Source organism: Colias croceus, chromosome Z, assembly GCF_905220415.1.
Source record: "Colias croceus chromosome Z, ilColCroc2.1".
In the NCBI taxonomy this organism is placed as follows: Eukaryota; Metazoa; Arthropoda; class Insecta; order Lepidoptera; family Pieridae; genus Colias; species Colias croceus.
Window position 1 is genome coordinate 6,061,025 of NC_059568.1, and position 25,253 is coordinate 6,086,277.

At 31.4% G+C, this 25,253-nt stretch overlaps 1 protein-coding gene across 1 annotated transcript in view; it reads left to right on the plus strand.

The window, feature by feature from the left end:
* LOC123705515 overlaps positions 1 to 25,253 on the plus strand; it is a 72,868-nt gene that overhangs the window by 35,369 nt on the left and 12,246 nt on the right. The window contains exons 6-7 of the mRNA XM_045654315.1: positions 2,290 to 2,352; positions 17,093 to 17,176. Coding sequence (XP_045510271.1) covers positions 2,290 to 2,352; positions 17,093 to 17,176 — 147 coding nt within the window. The remainder of the gene's footprint in view (positions 1 to 2,289; positions 2,353 to 17,092; positions 17,177 to 25,253) is intronic.

Sequence of the window (25,253 nt, forward strand, 5' to 3'; positions counted from 1 at the left end):
CGGATTTATGTTTTAAGTTACGTACTTAAATTGGAAAGCTTTAAGTACCTACTATATTGTTTAATATTACTACGATACTTTACATTTTATTACGCTATCAATATTTATTAACTATATTTCGTATTTTACACTATTCGTTTTAGTATCTATGACTTATTTTTTATTCTTGAACACACAGAAATTCACAAGACAATATTATTGGAAACTAGCGGTCCGCCCCGGCTTCGCCCGTGGTACATTTTTACGTTTTCTCTCCATAAGAACCATCCTCGTACTTCAAGAAATGTAATAAAAAAAGAATTAACGAAATCGGTTCAGTTGTTCTCAAGTTATGCGCTTACCAACACATTTTGCGATTCATTTTTATATTATAGAATAGAAGATTAATAACGGGTTATAAAAGTTCACGTTTAAATTTTTGTATCGGGAAAACAAAATACATAAATATCTTCTACATTATATTAAAACTAATATTTCCGATTACTTTTAGCTACTTAACTGAGCAGTCACATCCACATGTGTAGACGAGAATGTTCCAGAAACGAATGCACCCATTGTGTATTCATATAGAAAGTCACACGACATTCCAAAGGTTCCACATTTTGTTCCAGAAGAAGTTTTCTTTGAATGTATCGTCGCAATAGATCTCAATTTATTTGTAAGGCTTTAACTTTTAAATAGAAACTGCACGGTAAAAGAAAGCTTTTGCGTGCCCGTTGTTTATTTTACTTTGAACGAGTAGAAAACGGTATAGTTTACCGGGTTTCAGGAGACGGCTATACCTCTCTTCTATCACAGAATCCATATTAGAGTTGCATATATTATAGAATTATACTGGTAATTGAAAGAGGCCAATAGCTGTATGAATTTCATTGAACTCAAATGTATTTCTGATTAGTTTGGATATCTATGAATATGCATGGATTGGAAACGACGAGATACATTTGATTAAAATTATGCGAGTGGACTTCGATGTACATAGAATTAGTTTAATAAGATTTATTCAAAAGCGAATCACAATTTTTCAATTTCAACGTCTGAATGTATCATGATTTGTAGCGCAGAATTAATATATTATGAGAATATTTCGTATCTTTTATAACTTCATCCTAATGTTCTATATTATTACGTTGACAAATATATGTGTATTGCAGTCGTTCTGAAATAAAATATTTTTTACTAGAGGTTCGCCCGTGGTACATAATATTTCGCAATAAAAGATGGCCTATGTCCTTTCTCGGGTATCAAAATATCTCCATACCAAATTTCATGCAAATTGGTTCAGTAGTTTAGGCGTGATTGAGTAACAGACAGACAGACAGAGTTACTTTCGCATTTATAATATTAGTATGGATTATTTAGGTATAGGTAAGCTATCTAGATGGATAGACAAGACTATCTACAAGAGACTTCTTAACCACAAGTCGACATACAAGTTTGATATTCTCAATGAGTTACAGCCCACCTTTGTGACAAAAATAAAAAAGATTTGATATTATTAATTACTACATATTATTTAGATGTGCTATTTATTAAAAAGGTTTGATGTCGGTGCATCTCCATTAGTTACAACATGGTCACAACCTATCAACTTTGTGAGTTTATACCACATATTAAAAGTGTATACCTAATTGACAAAATTTGATGGAGTTTTCATAACCATAACATATTATATCTACTACCTACTAAATGCACTGATGAAAAAGCAGTTTATATAGAGACGTATGCGGTTATTGAATTTCATAGTTTATTTTCAATCTTCGATAACAAAATGAAATTACTAGCCGGCGGTCAAGAGGGTTTCATTTGATTGAAGGCTATTCCGGCTTGTTAATCTACCGACATTCTGACGCAAAATGTTTACTATGATAAAATGCCTATAGATTTAAAATAAAACATACTAGGCTCGTCCCGGTTACGCCCAAATTGAACCGGGATAAAACAAAATAAAATACCTACACTTCTCATTATAGGAATCACGGCTGAATTGATTTTTACGCGATTTTTGCGTATAAATATAGTGTTTTGTATAGAGCTTTAAAGAGCAATTATTATAATATGATTGAGATATAAGGCCGTTAATAGAGTTAGGGCCGACTTTTCAATCCTTGGTTATCGAACATTTTAAAATGTCACCTGTAAACTGTCAAATACGGACAATTATGATACATTTTTGAAATGGTATTTTAATACGTTATTCGATGATTAAGTTTTAACCAAGGATTGAAAAATCCACCCTTAATAGATAATGTATTTATGGAATAACTATAATGATAATGTTTTTTGCAGTTCAACTTCAATCCCATCACATCATTCCTCTTCACATTGGATTTCTTCATAATTGCTCTAAACGTAAGTACCAATGATATTTTAATATGTTTTATATAATCAAGAAATATTATATCAAATCGTAGGGATGTTCTTTTAACTTTGTATGAAAACTACGAGTTTCTCTTTCTATTGAAGATCTAGTAAAAATGTTAAAAAAAAATTTGAATGGGTTGGTGAAAGTGTTGAGGATGTGGAAAAATAACTCTTATTGCTACATAATGGTCCAATTGTAAATTGTATATTTTGTATGACGAAAAGCTCTCTTCTCAACCACGTCGTTAGGAACTTTAAATTTCGAATTTGAATCCCTGATTTTGTTCACAAAACTAACTTTCACTGGCCATTTGCATTTACGGTAATTTCTTGCAACTTTTTATTAATAAATCACTGAAACAAATCTCCAAGTATCCGTTACTGCAGTTCAAGAATTTAATAAAAATAAATTTGAAGCGAGTTGAGAGTAAAATTTCGCTCGCGTCATGGCAATACTGTCACGTCATGGAGTAAAGCGACGATTTTGGTATCTTTGAATCTTGCCAAAGAAGTTTCACTTCTGACACGTGTGCTCAGCACACACGATATTTTTTAATATAAAAATGATTACATAGGTACAACACTTATAATATCTTTAATATTGTAAAGCATCACTTTAGAAAATTTTCATGTTGAATCTCTCAACACAATTTCCGTTCAAAACAATTTGCAGTACGAAGCGTACCTATAAAGAAAACACATAAGGAAAACATTTTCATATTTACGTTGCGATTCTAAAGCCCAAGCTAAAGCAAATAGCTTTTGAAATTAATTATCTTCATTCTAAGCTGACGTCAATTATTCTTATTTTTTAATCAAGTCAGGCAAATACGTTCATGATATTATGTCTCAATTGGAAGATGTTATAATATGTGTTCATAATTTCTCAAATTTCAGACTTTTTTACTAATGTCGAAATCCATAACTGAGCAATCACTGTTATTATTAATTAAAATTAATTGGCATTAATATATCTGTATCTAATCTACATTGTAAAAAGTTTCTTATCCAATTAATTATAGAAATAATAAAAATATTATAGCATCTACCTCATTGTATAGTCCTACTTGATATCATAATTTTCAATTAAAACAAAGCCAATTTACGCAAATATTACACGAAACGGCGTTAATTACATTTTAAATTTAAGCTAATATACAATTAATTACATCTATTTATACTGCTTGTTGGATACAAATGCTTTGCTGTTTGTGGTCTGCACAATAAATGAACGCAATTAACAACTGTACTAGTCAATTAATTGTGTGGTATTGATTTTTTAACATTTCTCATTTTTCTACTATTATATTAAAAAGGAATTAGATTATATAAAGGCTAGCTCATAATTATTCTAACGATAAGAAACTTAGAACTTATAGAGTACATACCAATAATTTAGGTAAGTAGTTAACGTATATATCATCGTGTTAAATATAATATCAGTCCTCCTGAGATACCTATTACACATTATTATCCTACTATCTCTATATCCTACTATATTATCTATTATCCTACTATCTCTATATCCTACTATATTATCTATTATCCTACTATCTCTATATCCTACTATATTATCTATTATCCTACTATCTATTAGATAATAATATCTCAGAGGAATGTGTCACTTTACCTATAGAGTATACCTACCACGTATAGAGTATACTGTAATATTTAAAAAATTACAGCTATTTATTTATGCATGGAAATAGGATCCTAATTTCAAGTTATATCCTCACAATAACAAAACATTGAACCAAATAAGCCATAAATCTCTCAAATTAAGGTAGAGGAAAGGAATATAAAGCAAAAATTTGTTGCCAACTAATTTCATCCAATTAAAACATAAATTCAACGGAATTGTAACAGCCATTGAATTGGTTTCAAGATACATAATTACCGCGAATACCAAATACCTTTCTCAAACTCGGGTGCAAAAACCTTTGTCTTTCACTAAACAAATGCTTGGTTTATGTTTTAAGAGCCATTTACATACGATTTCTCGTGAACAATTCAAATAACTTGAAGAAACTTCGCTTAGAACTTGTTTCTAAATATACTTTCGTTGTTTATTCAAGACAAATTAGAATTCTAATGATACAGTGTATAAGTCATTTATATAGTCTGTGGACTGTGTTGATCAATTATACTTCTCTTGAACCTCATCTTGAACCATATAATATATTATGTAGTTCCAATGATGAGTCTGAATCATTTTTATTAAGTTAAAACTAATTTATAAATGTATAATATAAAGCTAATTTGTTTAATATAAGCATCATACGTATTATATATGAAAAATGCCTGAATCATCTGATTATAAACCTCTGGATAATAATGCGTCCAATATTAAATAACTTATTGTGGTTTATATTTATTCGACAATTATCTACTAATTAATGCCCATAAATGAATTCACTGGTGGCATAAACCAAGTGGACAATATTCCCGTGGAAGAAGGTTACTATTTATTATTTTACAAAATCAATAAGCCCTTTTTGTATTCATATGAACTTAGTTATAAACCAATGTATAAAAATATTTTAGGACAATTTTAGTGGGCTTATTACTTTATTAGTATTGAATATAAATTCAGTTCCATGTGTCATACAGTATTGTATCATAGACAATAAATTATATACAAATAGACAGTATTAGGTAAAGGTAATAAATCTAATATATAAAAATCAATGCCACTTTTCGTTGTAATTCCATAACTCGAGAACGGCTGAACCGATTTCGATAATTCTTTTTTTATTATATTCCTTGAAGTACGAGGATGGTTCTTATGTAGAGAAAACGTAAACATGTACCACGGGCGAAGCCGGGGCGGACCGCTAGTCTTTTATAGGCGGTACGGCCAGTTGACTACAAAGATATTGAGTATTAGGGCTACATATAACGTGCTTTATTGTCCGACTTCACAAATGAAGTTATTTGTTTATAGGCGCCGTATGAAATTTTTTTAGGATTTTTTTACGTTATCTACTTTTTTAAAAATGTTTTTAATGACCCTATGGCACGAGAATGTATGATTTTAAGAGTTAAACAGTAGTTTTACTGACCTGACACTTTTTATATTGAAGGAAAATTTTATAAATATTTATATTTCTTTGTAATTACGTTATCTACTTTTTTAAAAATGTTTTTAATGACCCTATGGCACGAGAATGTATGATTTTAAGAGTTAAACAGTAGTTTTACTGACCTGACAAGGCTGAATTTTATATTGAAGGAAAATTTTATAAATATTTATATTTCTTTGTAAAATTTTGCAATTCCACTTGATGTGCCATTGAATAGATTTCCAAATCAATTAAGGCGTGATGCAAAATAATTTTTCGTAGATTGAAATAAATTTTATGTAGCTAGGTATTTTTCTAGTTCATTTAATACTGAAATTCGTTCGTCTGTACATATTTAACCTTTTCAAGTTTATCTTGTGATTTCTAGAAATAGAATAAGCTTAATATTTTACAAGTTATTAATTTATGAACAAAAACAACGAACTAATCATTATTATTTCGAAGAAAATTTAATTTTAGCACAATTTTTATTTCACGGATGAAAACTGAAACAAACTAAAAGCATGAATATTTATTGGACCGATTTTAATAATTTTTACATACCTACTAAAAAATACCTTTTTATAATATAAATTAAACTCTTAAAATATATAAAGATCCTTTAACAATTCAATACAGCTGTAAGAAGATATAATAATACTTTTTCTTTATTTCGCTTTGGACACGCAATAAATTCTTTTATCTATTGAAATATCTACTTACAAGTTACAAGTTAAAAAAATAGCCCTCTTAGGATTCATCATAGCTTTCTCAACAACATAGACGGAATGGATAAATGTAAAATATATCATGGAGGACTTGTCTCGTAATTTTTTAACAATAAGTGGGAACAATCACTAAATACAAAGATACCAAATATTAATATTATAAATGCCAAGTTTGTGAGGATGGATTTGTGTGTGTTTGTTCCTCTTTCACGTAAAAACACCTAAACGAATTTTGATAACACTAGGCACTAATTTTATTTTTATTTATTGTAAAAGAATAACACGTGAGCTGTAGAGATGATTATTCCGCCGGTGAAACCGCACGGCAGAGCTAGTAGTTATTTCGTTACCTTAAAGTCAGTGAACCTGTATGTTATGTTTCCTGCAAAATTAGGTTTTTATTGAGGCTGTATTTATTTCATGTTAAACATCTCGTAAGCACTACCAAATGTAAGTAATGTATATCTTAGGAGCTTGGGGTCACTTTGATTTGTAAAATTATAAATGATTTATTTATTTATTTATACTGAGTTGGAATGTCTTCTTCTTTCTGATGTCCAAAGAAAAACGTGTTTAATTTGTATACGTGACTGAACAAGTGAACATGGTTCTTAGATGTGAAAGAAAGTTGTATGAAAACCATTCTTAAATTGATACTTTAATAGATTCCTCTCTTTTCAGGATTATTTTGATAAATTCTATTGTCGCGATAACAAACCCCAAGTATCTATATCGATCGAAGCTCTTAGGTATTCCAGTAATATACTTGTGCGAATAAATTGTGCCTTTTACGGCGTTTCATTTAAATAGAAACGCTTTTTATTACGCATCCCTAGTCATAAACATCTCACGGGAGTTCAGAATACCGGCACCCAATTGCAGCGAACACAAACTTTATTAAATTTTAGGCTAAACCTTTTTTCTTTATTAACTTAATAGTAATTATTGGGAGTTAAATCTATAGAAATAAATAACGTTTGATGAGCATGTACCGATATTCATTACCCACTAAAATAATAATACTAGGTATTATTTCAATGTCCATATTCGACCAAAATATGATTTTATCAAACACAAAAGATAATATTCTTAAACAATGTTAAATTCGCATAAAATGTCGTCTTGTTATATGGTTGACTGAAATACAGAAAGAAAAAACTTTCAACTTTCCCTTGTCACAAACAAGTCGAAGAAATCTTTTTCCGATATCGCTTTCAGGTAGCTTATCTAGACGTTCATCGCTTCTGTCTAAATGAGTACCTAGTTTTAATTTAAAAATTGATTTATAGAGATAATAAAAAATAAATTGAGTATTTTAATGTACTTGCTTAATTGAACTTTCAGATTAGGTAATTGTTAAGTACTATAGCTGTTAACTATACTGGTACCTACTAGTCGTTAATTCTTGCCATGCCTTGCCGTGGGAAACGCTAGAAATGTACCTAATATATTTGATTATAATTAATTATCAAAGAAAAAAACATCAACTTTCATATTAAAATATTATTACATTATAACAACTGTTAATCGCCCTAAGCGTGCCGCGGTAACCAGCAACATGCATTGCATTCCCTTTTTTCCGTATATGTACTTGGAATTTTACAAAACGTTTCTGAATAAAAGTGGCGTTAATTAAACGACAAAAAATATAATTTACCCGCGACACGGGATTAACATTACTGTGTCCGACTTTGGGCTTAAAACGATTATCAAGTTCGTGTAGTACCCATTGTATGAAAAATTACGAAATTTTACTGTGGGAAATTCCAACGGACTCTTTTACAATAAAATTTTAACCCTTCACAATTATTTAAATGCGGATTGCAGAGGGTTGATTCTATATGAAAAATTATACATTAAATTTGAAATATTTTATGCTTAATTGGCCAAATACATTAAGTAGATTACTTTTTATAAATAAACGCGAATATTTCATCGCTTTATTTAGTTATAATTTTTTATATTTTCAGTATGTTTATGTGTAGTACGTATTTTGCGCGATTATTTATGATTTTAGAATATAATAAATAGACTCAGTTTGCTCAAGATCCGTTGCCATGCTTGTTATAGCACAAATCTATCGGGCTTAGTATTAGAATAACAAATCTTATTTTCCATTCCTTAAAAGTGTTTTAATTACAAAATATTGGTTATGCCTCCAAAATATGGAAAGACAATTTTTTATTCCCCTAGCTTGTTTTAAATCTAAAATTATCTATTACTTGCTATATAATATACAGAATGTAATAAAAAGTATATTACATTTTTGCCACTTAAAATGTGTCCCATATTTGTTTTAGAACTTCAAACAAGCTCATTCATGAGCCCTCTAAAGTTTAATATGCGCAGTTAAAAGTTAAATGTATTTTTCAAAAGGAAGGCTCATGTCAAAAGAATTTGAATAAGCCTAAATTGAAAGGATCAAAAACATTCTGTTCATTTCAAAGAGCTTGTTAGTGGCGTCATGTATTGAAAGTTGGTCGAAAGTTCTAGATGTGAAATGTCAGTGCTGTAGCAGTATACCAACAAATTCAGAGAGTTACATGTAATTAATTAGCCATTCAAGAGAAGCAACATCTCATAAATAATTTAAGAGGAACACGGACACGCGTCGGATCGTAACACGATTTATATCTTCCTAGCTGTTTCACTCGGTGACGTCCGAATTGGAGTAAATAAATATCAATTATCAAGAGTTACGTGTGAATGTGGTATCAATTATTCTGTTTATAAAATATAGGTATTGTAATAAAGTAAATATGAGTATCATCTAAGAAACTATAGTCCTTTTCACCTAGGATGATTCCTGATTTTCTTTGCCTTTTTTTTACGGCTTCCAATTATTATTTTATCGATTTGTTTTGCATATAAGTTAAAATGCATTTTCATCATCACTACATAGGTAGTAGATATAAAACAAAGTCGCTTTCTCTGTCCCTATGTCCTTTGTATGCTTTAATTTTTAAAACTACGCAACGGATTTCGATCCGGTTTTTTAATAGGTAGATGGAGTGATTCAAGAGGAAGATTTTAGTATATAATTTATTAGGTTTTAGAGAAAGCGGTAAGCTAGTTTATCTATAATAATAATATCCTTTTTGGCCACAAGAAACCAACTGCAAAGTTTAAAAAAGGCAGATAAGTAGCTTACATCATAATTTCATTCAACATGGCAACATCTAACGATACCCCATACATCCAAATCTGTTTGGGTAATAAGAAGTAATGGTGCAATGAAGAAACACAAGCTTATTACATTTCTTTTTTGAGAACCTCTGAATACGTATGTATGTATCAAAGACGTTTTACTGTTAAAATTATGATTCGTAAGTAGGTATACGGTATTTTTTAAGAGTAACTAACTAACCTTCTGAGAAAATTAGTATCGATCCCAAAAATACAATTTATTATTAATCGGGTACGTACTCCGTTGTGGAAAAAGGGACTAGGACGGATAAAACTTCACATTCTATCATAAATAAATATTAGTATTGCTTTATTTTGACGGCAGTAATTATAAAATTCGAGGTTTTCACTTTGCCCCAAGCTTTGCCCAAACATGAATAAATTAAAACGTCATTTTGACAGTTCAGCCTTGAATGAAGTACATATTACGAAATTTATTTCATATTTTTTTTTTTTTATTTTGCATTACTTACCTATTCGTTAAATTAAATAAAAATACCAAAATATACTACCTACGAAGTTATTTTTTATGAATGTAATTATTTTGATTTGCTAAACATTTTATGAAATGTAGAAAATGTCACTTCTAAAAGTTCTTGGAAAACAATTAACAATTATTTTATCACTCTATATATAACTCATAAATATTCTAATTGAGTATTTTTCAGACACCCTTCTATAGATACTTACGGCCTCCTCATACTTTTTTATTTTTGTTTATTATCTTTGGCTTATACACTAATGTATAAAGATTATTAGAAAAATGTATATGCGACACGTTACAAGTTGCCTTCATTCATCTTTTATTTAAATACATATTTACAATCCCACCGTCAAATCAAACAAAAAATTGGATCATGGTATTCTTTACCACAAACAAAAAAAAATTCAATGACAGTAACGTGGCGCGAAATTAAGTTTCCCGCCTTAATTATTATGATATGGCGCAAGCTATTAAGTGGAGCAATTTGTTTAAGCGCTCGGGAAAAGCAGCAAAAATTGCTATTTTTATTTTATATTAATAACCGTGATGAGATAAATCAAGGAGCTGAGACAATCTTTGCCATGTCTCTGGGGCGATATTGTACCCCTATTTTTCTTAATGCATTTCATAATGAAAAATGTTTTGTTTTATGAATCGTTATTTTTTATAAGGATATTCTATTTAATAAGAATGTTAAATTGGTTTAAGAGATGTCTCTACCTATACTTAATAATATAAATAATTCACAACGTTACTTTAACTTATCCTCGCAATGCACTCCAAGGAAGAAAAAGTAACAACTTAACCTTTTGAAGATATCGATTTGGTTACTCCAAATAATTTATAATTGGTTTACATTGGCATCGTCATTGCGAAGTCTGTGCGCTAATCGTGTATCGGTGTATAGGCACGGCAATTACTGGCTCCGATCATCACTTGCCTACGATTTTATCGTTGACTACTGAATTTCCATTAAATACAGACTCCTCGTTTAGGGGACAATGGCTCATAATTTATGCAGAAATAGAACCTACTAACGAATACCACCGAATCTGTCTTTCGGATTGTAAAACGCTCCGTCATAATTTTTGGACAATTGTTCTTTCTTATTCTGACATTCAGTGTAAAATTCTGACGCAACTGTGCAAATGTTTAAGTATTCCGTCCTTTTTAATGTTTAATGCATTTTAAAAATAGACTGGGTTCGCGGACAAAATTGTGTTAGAATTTTTTTGGTCCGAGTTCAACAAAAAATCCTTAAAAACCTTGCTTGGAGTTTTCTTAAAGAATGAAATAACATTTTTTTCTATCATAAACTTATTACCCATGTTTTTTAATCTTCAAAACATTTTATGTATTATTAATTCATAATATTTCAAATGGCCAAATGCTTAAATTTTAAGAAATTATAAATATGCTAAATAGCTGTTTACCTGAATACTGAATGAGTATATACAGACATACAGGTGTTGGCGACATCATAAAACGCTAAATGTCTTCGAGGGCTGTAAAAATTTTACAGCTTGCATCCTGAGCAATAAACCCGCGAAAACATTCATTAAGAATTATTTATTCGAAGCTCAATGTAAAATGATATCTACATTCTACAAGTACTTTAGCCGCCTACGATTTTATTCGAGTCGGAGAGTTTGAAAAACTTTTATCTCTTTGAGGTTATATCTATACTTGTGTCGGACGATCATATATACCTTTTAAATTTAAAATAAACCGTGTGATACACGTGATACCTTTCATCTGAAGGACAAAAAGACTATTGTTAGGTAGGTATTGATAGATACATTACAACCTACGATATATTTCGTAGAATATAAGTCAGAACATAATTGCTATTCACTTCTGATCGACCTCTAAGAACTTCATAAGAAACAAGAAACTCGACATTCTGTTATTGGCATCGGCTACTGGACGTCCGCGTAAATGGAAATCATAAGGGGCCCTCTACACAGTGGTCAGCGTTGGCCCAACAAATGCTCGTCGACGTTGGCCGCCGTTACGGCGATTATGAATAAACATCTACAATGACGGCCGATCACAGACATTTAGGCCCTATACGTATACACAATCGTGATGGTCTCTACTCGCCCAACACTGCCCATTGTGCATAGAGTCCATAGTAAATATTCTTCTACACACGCTATCGGTAGCTGAATAGACGATATGTAGAAACAATTGAAACGTGAACTGAATTGATTCGGATATTAATGGCTCTTCTTTATTCTTTATGTGGTAGCTGTTCGGTCTAAATGCTCCGGCGTATTCAATTATTAACCAGAAGGTCTCCCATTTTAAGTGTAGCTGCAAACGATTACTTAAAAAGTGAAATAAAATGGAATTTTTCCGAAAAGTATTCATAGGGCAACAAAGTATACAGGCATATTGCCATTGTTTTCGTGGTTAACTTGGACCAATTAGGAAAACTAAAACCGCAGTATTTCTAAATGCTTGGCAGAGTAAGGCTAAACATTCTTCTTTATTCCTAAAAAAAATCTTATTCATGACATACTCAAAGGCAATAAAAGCAAACAATACTCAACAAACAAACAACAAACATACCCTGTTGATTTTAACACCATTTGTAACTCGCAAGTCGCAGCCAGCCTAAAACGCAAACTATCAAAACACGTTTAACTTCACAAAGGAATGGTCGATTTTGATCGTCACATCACTCGTCGTCATCGTCTCACGGTCGTGAGTCACATGTTCCATTATCCATCATCCTAAGGCTAAGTTGGATAAAGTAGTGGAAACAAAACAATTAATCCAAACACACACATGCTTACGGATTTGACAGTACCATTTTTATACTGAACTTTCTTTCCGCCCGCTGCATTTTGTCAGCGTTTCATAAGAAAAACCCGCCTCTGAGTTAATCCAAGTTACCCTCTATATGTGTGCTTAATTTCATTGTACCTAATCGGTTCAGTAGTATTTGCGAAAAGAGTAACAAACATACACACCTGCATATACACAATTAACACATAGGTACATCCATGCTCACAAATTTTCCAATTTATAATATTAGCAGGAATAGCAGAATGATGAAAACGCTTAGTGCATTCTCGAGTGAAAACGGAATCTTGCCATTCATAAGAAATGTTTGGTCGTGGAAAACTTATTTTCAGCAAACGAGCGGGAGCGAAGGGAGTAAAATATTTTTTTATTAAATCATCCTTAGGTACTCCTAGTTTCGTAGACAAAGCTTAAGAAAAACATAAAACATAACTGAAGAGATTGTACTTTATTTATAAAACTAGCTTATCACCCGCAGCTTCGCCCGCTTTGTCTAAAACCTAATAAATTATATACTAAAACCTTCCTATTGAATCACTCTATCTATTAAAAAAAACCGCATCAAAATCTGTTGCGTAGTTTTAAAGATTTAAGCATACAAAGGGACATAGGGACAGAGAAAGCGACTTTGTTTTATACTATGTAGTGATGCTGCACATACAATACAATAATACACATACCTATTATAATTTAATAAATTTGTATGTTTCAAAGATAGCAAACTATCAAGGCTGAAGAAAAAGTTAAGTGTAATGTCAGACTGTGATTAATAGAACTACTGTATACGTAAGAGTAAATTAGTTCAGTGGTAATTTATAATGTTTTGCTTCTATCACGCTGCAGCCATTATGTGATGTATCACAACTAATTATTTTAAGCTAAATGCCAATTAAATGTGCAACCACTTGGATTTATAACAACGTTGGTTTTAAGCTATTGCATAGCTTCCATCGCGGGCCTTGAGCGCGGGGACCGAATCCAGAAATTCCGTAACGAAAAAACCTCACGCTCCACACTCCGACGTGTACGGAGGTGTGGCTTGAAGGCATGCTATGCAATAGCTTTACCGCGGCAATCCCCGAGTGCCACACGTCTTTTTACACGCTTTATATTAGCTTGTATGTTTGTATGTTTGTAACCGACTTCTTTGGGCGCGATTTTGACCCACTTTAAACGGCCAGATTTCGTTCAAACTTTGTAGATTTATTGAGGACCGCTGACAATACACTAATTTGATAAAATTTTCTATTTCTTAGTTCGGTTTTCTATAAAAAGCGTGTTTTTTAGTTTTTTAAAATTTATATTGTAAAATAAGTAATGTAACTATTTCAAAAGTAATGTTAGAGCAGGATTCCGTCCCATATTGCTGATAAATTCATTGATGTGTAAAATTTGTCACGAGATAACGATACAGTGAACTAACATGCAAATGCATAATATAGTATTCGCACAGTGCTCGCATGCAACGACACTTTATAAGAGTGATAAATTTGTAGCAGCATTCAATTCAATAGGCAAGCATCAGCGATTCTATAGATCTATACAATTATACATATAGCTTGGGTATACATAATTATAAATATGTTTACATATTTCACACTTAACGCCGTCATAGACCAAGTAATCGCCTTAAATCACGTCAGGTAAAATCATTTTATAAATTTTCTCAAGTATGTATTATAAAACTAATAAAATATTCAACAAATACAACTTAGTTACTCTTCAAAAGGACAACGATATGGAAGTAGGCAATTCAATACATAATAGAGAATGTTTATAAATTCATGTTATGAACTTTGTATAGCTAGCTAAAAACCTATCATTAAAGAGGCTTAGTTATGTATAATTATAGCAAAGACTAAGTTTATAGAAAGATCAAACCAAATTAAAATCAAGTATTTCGTTAACTCCTCTATAATTAGACAAGATTTAAACAAGTAAAGAGTCGGTCGGATCACAAAATCATTGTGACTATTCGTGCTTAATACCAAATGTCATCAAAGCTTTGTACGTACGTACAGTACGCTATTGTACGTACACAATAGTACTCGTATTTAGGAAACTGACACCATCTGGAACGAGGTTAGCTACAAAACCACGCGTTTGTACGCAAATTATTAAAACTGATCGTTCCGTGCCAAGTGGATAGTATGATAAACACCACTTGGCCAAAACTAACCCTATCGCATATTGAGTGGCTTGCCTGTGACATTAACCCCACTCCTGAGCCCAAACATAATGGTTTATTGAACGATTATAACCTGTAGTGGCTGGTACTTTTGACAACGAGAATAGTCATATCACTATCGACTCCGTTCCTGTTGGTCTTGCCTGATGATATACAGCCTGCCTGCCTCGATAAATGGGCTATCTAACACCGAAATAATTTTTCAAAACGGACCAGTAGTCTCCGAGATTAGCGCGTTCGAACAAACAAACAAACGCTGTCTCTTCGTCCCTATGCCTGCTATGCAACGGATTTTGCGGCGGTTTTTTTAAAGATAGAGCTATTTTAGAGAGCCATTTTAGTATATAAGTAATCTATTAACTTTGGATAACGCGTGCGAAGCCACGAGTGGAAAGCTAGTGTACGATAATGTAATGAAGAAGGAAAAATATCACGACAACCAGTTTTTTTTTTGCAAAAATATCCTATCCATTTCATAAGTTTTACATCAAAGTGTGACATCTATTGGTTGTAATAAAAATTACGTGTTATCTGTTTTGGCAAGCAAAGTTGAATATGAGAAAAAATGTGTATATCAGCATATACCTAATAAGTATGATGCTATAATATATTTTAGCATACAATTTTGATAGAGTTCTTTTTTCGTAAATATTGTTACACTACGTATTTACTACGTAACTGATTTTCTTCCTAAATTAATTGTAATTTACATTTTCATGCTATCAAATAAACTCTCGTTTAAATTCAAGCAAAAAATATAATATCTTCAAACACCACAAAAAATACGTATGCGAGATACCCTAAAGTTCCTTTTTATATACATTTTTCCATTACCCTCCAGCTATAAATACGTTTTTTGGCATTTATAAACTTTTCACCAAACTCCTTTCAGCTGAAACGAACTCTGAACCGCTTAAAAATAATTTTAAAATGATTCAAAAGCGCTTGAACAACTTTACTTAAAAATAATTTGGACGGGCAAAAATTGTACTGGCTAATTTCTTTTAAAATTTAAATTAGTTCCAAAGTTCATTATGGAGGGAACGTTAAATTTAATATTAGACCTTTATAAACGTTTTTAATATAGCTAAAACACTGCAGCTGATGTTGCGTAAGATATCATCCCAACATAAAAATACCCTTTGGGACTAGCGCGCCACTTTATTTGGACAGACCTCTATAAAAAAAACCTTTGCGACGTATATGAACATTGAATCTATTCCTTTAGTCGACTTATTAAAACAGCTCGGCATTTCTGTGTAGGTTTAAGAAAAAAATATCAAAATTTTTATAGCACGGTATCCCATCTTGGGTAGGCGTTAATAAATATTCCAATTAAATTATATCAAGAAAAATTAAAACTTAAACTAGAGATAAGTTTAATTGATATATAAGATAGCATGTAACTCATTTTAAGTGAACTAAGTATTTTTTTATGAGAAAATAATAAAGTCTTTAAACCTAAATATAATAATTATTAGGTATTACAAAAAAAACTGACTATTTATGTAAATTCACTTTTTTCTTATAACCACAATTTTGATGATTAAGTTAGATAATTACTAGCTTACCGCCCGCGGCTTCGCCCGCTTTCTCTTAAAACGATTTGAGATTTAAACTATCCTATCTCTCAAGTTGGATCGAACTGCACATGGTGTGCGAATTTTATTATAATCGGATAAGTGGTTTAGGAGTCCATTGAGGACAAACATTGTGACACGAGGTTTATATATATTACTAGCGGTCCGCCCCGGCTTCGCCCGTGGTACATATTAACGTTTTCTCTACATAAGAACCATCCTCGTACTTCAAGGAATATAATAAAAAAAGAATTATCGAAATCGGTTCAGCCGTTCTCGAGTTATGGAATTACAACGAAAAGTGGCATTGATTTTTATATATTAGAAGAAGAAAGAAAAGATGTCAAAATCGGTCCAGTTGTAGTATTTGTTATTTGGAAAAACATATCCCATCTTCTATCGTAGTCAGTGTAAAAAAAGTGTATAAAAGGCATGTTACGATCTCTACCAGGCTACCTGAGATAAAGGATGAAGAAAATAAACGTAACAAATCTTACGCAAATACTATGCAATATATTACTATAAGATAAAGAGCAGATACAAACGAACAAATTAACCAAGTTTATAACCCTCTAGAGAACTCTTGCCATTTTAAATGATGGATGCATATATAGATGGATGTATTCATAGCGTGTAAGGAACACGCTATGAATATTCATTATTGGGCTAATATTTCTTTTTGTTTGCAGATCTACGCGCTAGTCTGTGTGATCTCGCAGTTCCAAGAGTACATTGATGGACGAGGCACCGCTGCGTTTGATTATTCTGATAGAGTAAGTTGATAACGGGTCAAATTTGTTTCTGTATGATGTTATTTTTGTAGGTAAATGGTTCTTCCATAGGTTATTCCAATTATAATCAAAATAGTGGTAACCAATTTTTACGTACTTATGACACATAATTTTATGTTCATAATATAATGTCAATTATATTGTCTGTTTATTTTTTTTAACGTTTAATTTTAATTTGTGTGATATTAAATACCTTCTCTTTAATCCTTCCTTCTTTAAAATAAGATCGTAGGTACTTGTACCCATAATTTTATTATGATCTTGTTAAGCTAGAGCAAAAATATTTTACACATGTTTTATGGGTTTGAATTTTTCTGCAAGTCCATAATATAAATATCCCCAATACGATTTTTCTGAAATTAAAATATATTGAAAAATCTTAAAAATAAATTGCAAGAAAGAAATAATGTAAAACACGATTTCTAATAGATGAAGATCGTGTCAAAAAATTTAGGATTTAAACGGAGTTAACATAAAAGAAGGATAACAATAGATGCGATATTTATTTGAAAAATACAATAGAAAAAAAGAAGAATAGATTTGAACAGATTTTAAACAGTTGAGTTAGGGCCGATTTTTCAATGCTTGGATAAAACTTATCCGTCCAATAAAGTATTACCACAGGTATTACACGATAATATTAAAATGTCACGTAAACTGTCAAATACGGGCAATTAGAATACGTTTTTAAAATGGTAGTTTTATACATTATTCGACGAATAAGTTTTATCCAAGCATTGAAAAATTGGCCCTAAATTCAACACTCACAAATTCAACAAATTCAACTCGTCTGACATAATTTTTAAAGGTTGTTGTCTATTGATAATTGTCCCGATTTCTTATTGCTTCAAAAACGATTTCTTTCCTCCTATCTTTTACATTATTCTGATCAAAGTCCACGTCTTAACGACTTATCGTCATGAATCAAAACATAACAGATATAGGCAGCGTAATTTTCGCAATAATCGTGTTAGTATGGATTTACATGTCGAATTACTGGGGTGTATAATCGAGTTATTTAACGTTACTAACATAAACCATGGCTATAATTCCAATCTGACTGGGTAGAGATTAATCAGTGAGGTCAACATTAATCATAGATTCTCAGAGTGGTCCATCAGCAACGGATGCGTATGTTATGGCAAATGAAAATTAATTGACTTTCAGACGTCGAAACATAATTTTATACTCTAACAGAATGGTAAATTAACTGTGTTTTATGTGTTTATAAAAATACTTATGATAGATGCACTTAAGGTAGGGTATTAATGACATACATTGACCACTTTTTTAACAATCTAACTATGAGTTTAGTTTTACTGATATTAAATTCAACTTCATTGATAAAAACGCTAATACACAGTAAAATGCTATTATATTTTTAGTATATATTAAACAAACCAAATGTAGCTATTTAAAATAATATACTTAATTTTTAGTATAATTTTCTTAATATTATTCATGGCGCGTTTGTAATCGGATCAAGAATCCGATAAACTTCCTGATAGAGGCGGTCATAACTAATACTAATTTTGAATGCATTTGTACGGTAGCTTAGAATATAAATAGATAGATATATATGTATTGTGCAATGTTTAAACTTTTCTGATAGTAAGCATTTACCAAACTTATAACAATATTAAAAAAACGTAATTTTTACGAGTGTTTATGGCTTTATGTGTAGGTATGTATATTTTATCTACACACAATTAGGCCTTGAGAAAAGACCTTATTTTGTGATTAAAAACCAAAAGTACTTATACAAGTGTTTATCAGCGGTGGTGACCACTTAACATCACTTGTCCCCTTTTGTTCTGCAATAAAAAACTCGACATAATAATATTAGTAAAGAATTTTTAAATAGGTATCATGATTTCAAATAAATATTTACGGTAAAGTTTCCTAGTATTTGATAAACCGGATTAGTTTGCACGTTGAAGTAAAAGTTTAATGCAATCCAATATTTAAACCGCAATATCGGAAAAACTGCATTTATTCAATTTCTTGTTGGCAAATAACTTAGCGTGGATCGACGATAAAAGTCTTACCAATTGATGCACTTACCTTTCTTATAAATAAAAGAACTTTAGTATCGAGAAATAAATAAAATAGAATTAACGATCCAAAGAAAAACATGTTTTTCTAGAACATAAACAAATAATATAATTATCTCTGCTTTTTTTATTTGCTAGAATAAAATGAATAAAATATATAATAGTAGAAAATAGTCTCAGGTCTTTAATGATAATGGAATAATTCCGTCAGAAATTGTGTTGCTAAAAACCTTTGTAAAGGGCGAGAAATACTGGGAAAGCAGATTTTTCAGAAATGTAATAGCTAGATAATAAAGGCTCCGGTGTCTGTAAATTGAAATAAGTAATTAATTTAGAAGAATTAAAAGAATTTTTGAAGCAGTGGTGGCTCAGTGGTGAGACCTTAGACTTCGAATCGATAAGTCCGTAGTTCGAGACCAGGCGATCGCACAGGAAATAAATTGATTTTTCAATTCATCTGCGCATGTTATAACATCACCACTGCTCGAACGGTGAAGGAAAACATCGTGAGGAAACCGACATTTCGAAGAATTAAAAAGTTCGACGACATGTGTCATCCGCCAACACGCACTTGGCCAGCGTGTTGGATTTTGGCCTGTACCCTCATAGGAGGCCCGTGTCCCAGCAGTGGGAAAGTATATGGGCTGATGATGATGATGATGATGAATTAATTTAGAACTTTTAATATGATGTTTCGGACAAGGCAATGGGCCAAGTATTACATTTATATTACTGAACGACTTATAAGAGTTTGTCAAAATGATAGTACTAAGTAGACTATCTTTTTGTTTTTTACGGGACTCTACCCATCATATCTCTATGTTGAACAAAACCTAAGGTACTTTTTAGTAATATAAAAACACACGTTATAAAAAGCAAGAGCAAATGAGATTCAAATTTATGTATGTGCAAATGATATAAGTAGTAGGTGGTGATTATAATTTAAAAAATATATTGCTTTAGTTAAAAAGATACTTTATTAAAATAATGAAAGCACATATTATGTTATAGTGCATAGCAGTCAGCAGATATGAAGTGATATTCTATAAATATCTTTCATATTATCATTAGTAAATGTTGAGCTCTTAAATAATAATTAGTGAGGGAAAAATATAATAACACAGAAAAATAATCGTATCATTTTATATACTATTCCTTAAAAATTGTATTACGAATAAGAAAATATGTTTCTATAATTTTAGTATCTATATTATTTAAATAAATAACCTTATTGTTTAACCTTGTGAGAAAAATATACTCTAACAAATTAAAGTGAATTACGGTGAAATAATTAATTGTAGCTTTAAGAACCTTAGATCAATCTTCAGTTCTTGGAAATTGTTACGCCTTTATATAAACTATCAGCTTTCCGCCCGCGGCCTCGCCCGCGTTTTCAAAGAAAATCCCGCATAGTTCCCGTTCCCGTGAGTTTTACGGGATAAAACCTAGCCTATGTTGCTCAGTGAAGATGCAGCTTTCTAATGGTGAAAGATTTTTTTTAATCGGTCCAGTAGTTTATGCGTGAAATTCAAACGTACATACATAATTACAAACCTTTCCTCTTTTAATATTAGGTATAGATAATAAAACATAATTTATGAAATGGCGTGAAATATAAATGAAATAATTCAGAAATAAATAAATTAAAGTAAATATAAAGAAGAACTGTATACAAATTATTAAATCAAATTCTCATAGTTTAAAAATATCTACTTTCAATTCGGTGTCTTATTTGCAATTATCGCGGCATTTGATCTGCTCCTAATTTGGAATTCAGTTTAAAGGAGAATGGCAAACTCCCATAGGACTCTGGGCCTGATCGTTACACTGATGATTTATGGGTGATTAAATAGATAAAAATATACAGACTCTATGAATTTAATAATTATAGATCTTTTCTATGGGATAGCAGAGATATTGGGATATTGATTAAGATCAATTTTGAATATAACATTACTAAGGCCCTTCTGCCATTAGGTACGATACTTCTAGAATACGATACTCGCGTAGAATACTACTTAGATATTTGCTGGCTACCCGATGCTCGCATATTATGCGACTGAAAAATGACTAAATTCAACATTATTGTGCCTCGTTTTTGTGGACCGACGTTATAATAATAATAATTCATTTATTTATATATTACAACAGTTACGTCGTTATGTCGAGCAATCAGCAATTCCAGTGACGAAGAAGCTCTTGCAGTTTTTCTTTTTTATAGAAATAGAAGACGCCAACGTAAGAGTAAGAAGTACTGGATTCATCCATATATTGAAAGAAACATAAATTGTAGAGTTTTTGTAGCCGAACGAGAACTACAACATGATGATTAGATATTTTTGTCTTTCTAACGAAGAGATACGCGCGAGAGTCGAGACGCGATGCAAAAGCGACCGACACGGTGAGTAGTGCTATACTAGTCGCGGACGTGTAGGATACCAGTAGCGTAGTGTGCGAGCCTACATAAAAATGTATGTGAGATACTCCGCGGCGACTAGTCTCCGTGACTTGCAGGATACTTGAATCGCCTATGCGTATCGTAATGGGAGAAGGGCCTAAAACTTCACTCAAATGTCAAACAACAAACATAAACAAATCACTCATCACTGACACAATTATGATTAATAATTTGACATTTTATTAATGGCCAGCTACCTAAATAAAAATGTTATAATTATTATTGATTAAGTAAAACATGTTTTTATTTTATAGAATGATCTAAATAAATTAAGATATGTGTTAAAAATAAGTTAAGTTTTGCTTCTGATTTATAAAGCATTTGAATTCAATAAAATTAAAAATAAAATATAGACATTCATTCGTATTAATCGATATATTCGACTTTTTTACTCCTGACAACACTGACAATCTCTGCTTGATAAGACCGGTAGTCATAGAAATCTAAATAACAATGCCGGTAGTGAACACATTATCTTTTTTTTCAAAGATTTGTTTTCCCATAGAATCAGAAGTAAATATTTTACCAAGAATTACTAAAAATAACATAATGAATTTTAAATATATTATGATTTCTGTAACAGTTAGGCCCAGTTTCGCCATTCTCCTTTAGTTCCATTTAACTGATTAGTTTTCATTCCAAAATGATATTTTATTTCTAAACAGCTTGTGGAACTTTATAAAATTAACATAATTTGATGAAAATATTACCTTCGGCGATATCTATACCGTGATAATTCCTTTAATTTTTTTTTTAAATTCTGTGTTTCCTCAATTAAAATTTTATTTTATTATCCTGCTATAACACCTAAAAAGATGCTATTCATATATTAAGTAGTCTACAAAGTACGTAATATTAGGGACATAATAACACAGACAAGAAACCAATGTAACAAGTGCATGTGGCTAAAATTGTAACGCTATATCACATTACACTTTAACAATTGACTTCCACAACCAACGTTTACGTTTCCAATAACGACAGAGATTCTCGTACCTATTGAAGCGAATTTTTCTTCGCAATCAGGTCAAACTAACTGGTCTGTTAATCAGGCACAAAATATTTCTAGCGACTTTCCGAAAGGGTTACATATTGGTCGCTTTTATTACGTCGATAGGCGCACATCGAAAACACAAAGTTGATTGATTAGCATGTCAGTGGCCATCAAGAGGGCTTAGTGCTAATGGCTTAGCGGCCGAGCCGATTGTATTGTGGCGCAATTTAAGTCTTTGTGTACAGTTTATAGCAGTGACAGGGATTTCGAGGGCTCGTCCGACCTTCATATTTCGTTACAATATTGCTGTGTAAACTGTGTATGGATTTTCTCGTTTATTTTGCTTGTACCTATGGTTATTGTACAAAATGCTCTTTGCGATGATTGTGTATTGTATTTTATGATTAGAAAAATCGTTTTGCACCCAATTTTCTTATAGCAATGTATCGTTTGTTATATATACTCAACTGAACTAACATTGTCACTCGTAATTTGGTCAATAGCAATAGAGATCAGCCAACAGTTTGCTATATTATTGGGCACATATTTGTCTACATATAATTGCACTTCCTTATGTTTCACTTTCATATCCGATGGGATGGGAGATAGGGCACGAACGGCGAGATAGTGGGCGTACAATCAACAGCTTTACGTGCTCTACTTTGTTATTAATATATGATTTTCAAGAAGATCTGCCTAATTCAAAATGCGATTGTATATTCTGGGAAATATATCATAGAGATAATATTTTGATATACCTATTAGGTACATAAATAGAAAACAAATAGTGTTTTCTTGCGTTTGATTTTACGCAAGAACCTATTTAGAAATTAAATACGAGTTCCCACTTTTGAATAGATTTTAAACGCGATCTTTATAATATTACTAGTGGTCCGCCCCGGCTTCCCCCGTGATACATATTAACGGTTTCTCTACATAAGAACCATCCTCGTACTTCAAGGAATATAATAAAAAAGAAATATTGAAATCGGTCCACCCGTACACGCGTGATGCCGTGACCAAAGAAAACGAGTTTCATTTTCATATTAAACCCAATTTTTCAGTTCAGATTCCCCCATGCCCAGGCTCGCTGTAGATAAAGTGCTTGAATATATTGAATAAATCGCGGTTGAAATTCGTTAAAAAGTTTAATTAATAAATACGATCTTGATAACAAACCTTAAATTATATGGCTGGCCGGTTGGCTTGGTTGGTAGTGCCCTGCCTTCCAAGCCAGTGGTCGTGGGTTCGATTCCCACCCGGGGCAAATATTTGTGTGATGAACATAGATGTTTGCTCTGTGTCTGGGTGTTAATTATCTATATAAGTATTTATTTAAAATTATATATTATGTATGTTTATCAGCCATCTGATTTCCATAACACAAACGAAAAGCTTAGTATGGGATCAGATCGTGCCGTGTGTGAAAATTGTCCAGAAATATTTATATTTATATTTATATATAACCATATTTATCTATTCCTTCCTAGATGATATCCCTAACATCGTTGCTACTGATTGGTTATTGCAAATGCTTACCTAAATGCATTATGTATATGTAATTAGTTCCAATAGGTATCAGATTATTACCGCTTCATTAGGTACGCGTTTGAGATAGTGCTCTCAACTTGTCAAGATCAAGCCAATTTCCCGTCCTTCAATCCCATGTATTATATTAATATTCCACTGACAGGATAATATGAGCACCTGTATCGAGTAACAAGATTCGAAATTATACTCTTGATACATACGTAATATACGTAAATGCATTGTCCGTATTTTAAACGGTATTATGGTTTGATAGGGTGTAATTATCTTTGCCATTACCATTACCAATTTACTGATTAATTTAGTAGTTACTCTATTACTATTAAAAGTTATTAATATTTTACGAACCGATGGAACCTTTTTAATTAATTCTGAAAGGAAAAACAGTGTGAAAAAGGCTTCTAAAGAGGGTAGTCGAATAAAACAAGGTAATGTTAGAATCAGAAATCAGAATTACCTAATTTAAACGATTACATTATTTAGTATCATCTAATTTTGTCCTATATTGTTTCGGTATTGTTTTGTTTATAATAAAAACAAATAAATAACGAAAACCAAACCTATTTTTATACTTGAGAATATAAATAAACCCTACACCATTATTTATCAATACAGATTATTAACCATCGTAGCTGCGGCTGCAGATACAATACAAACTTACTAGCCGGTTAAACCATTAGCGGATTGCAAACAATAAAAAAAGCATAACGCTTATCTCCGTTCCTCATAGAAGGAAATGAAAAGATGTCACTCGAGCGTAAAATTATTTGTTCTGCTTGCGCCATTATCTTCGTGGTGTTATATTATTATGTATGTCTGTGGAAAACGTCACTTTAATTCATATTTAAGAACACTATAATATATATTTAACTATTTATTATTAATCTTCTTAAAATTAATTATAAAGATCAATTTTTTTATTAAGAATCCGAATTCGCGCTATGAAGATTTAAGACACGTTGTCTCGATCTAGTTAAGAAATACGTTACGAATTTATAACCTACG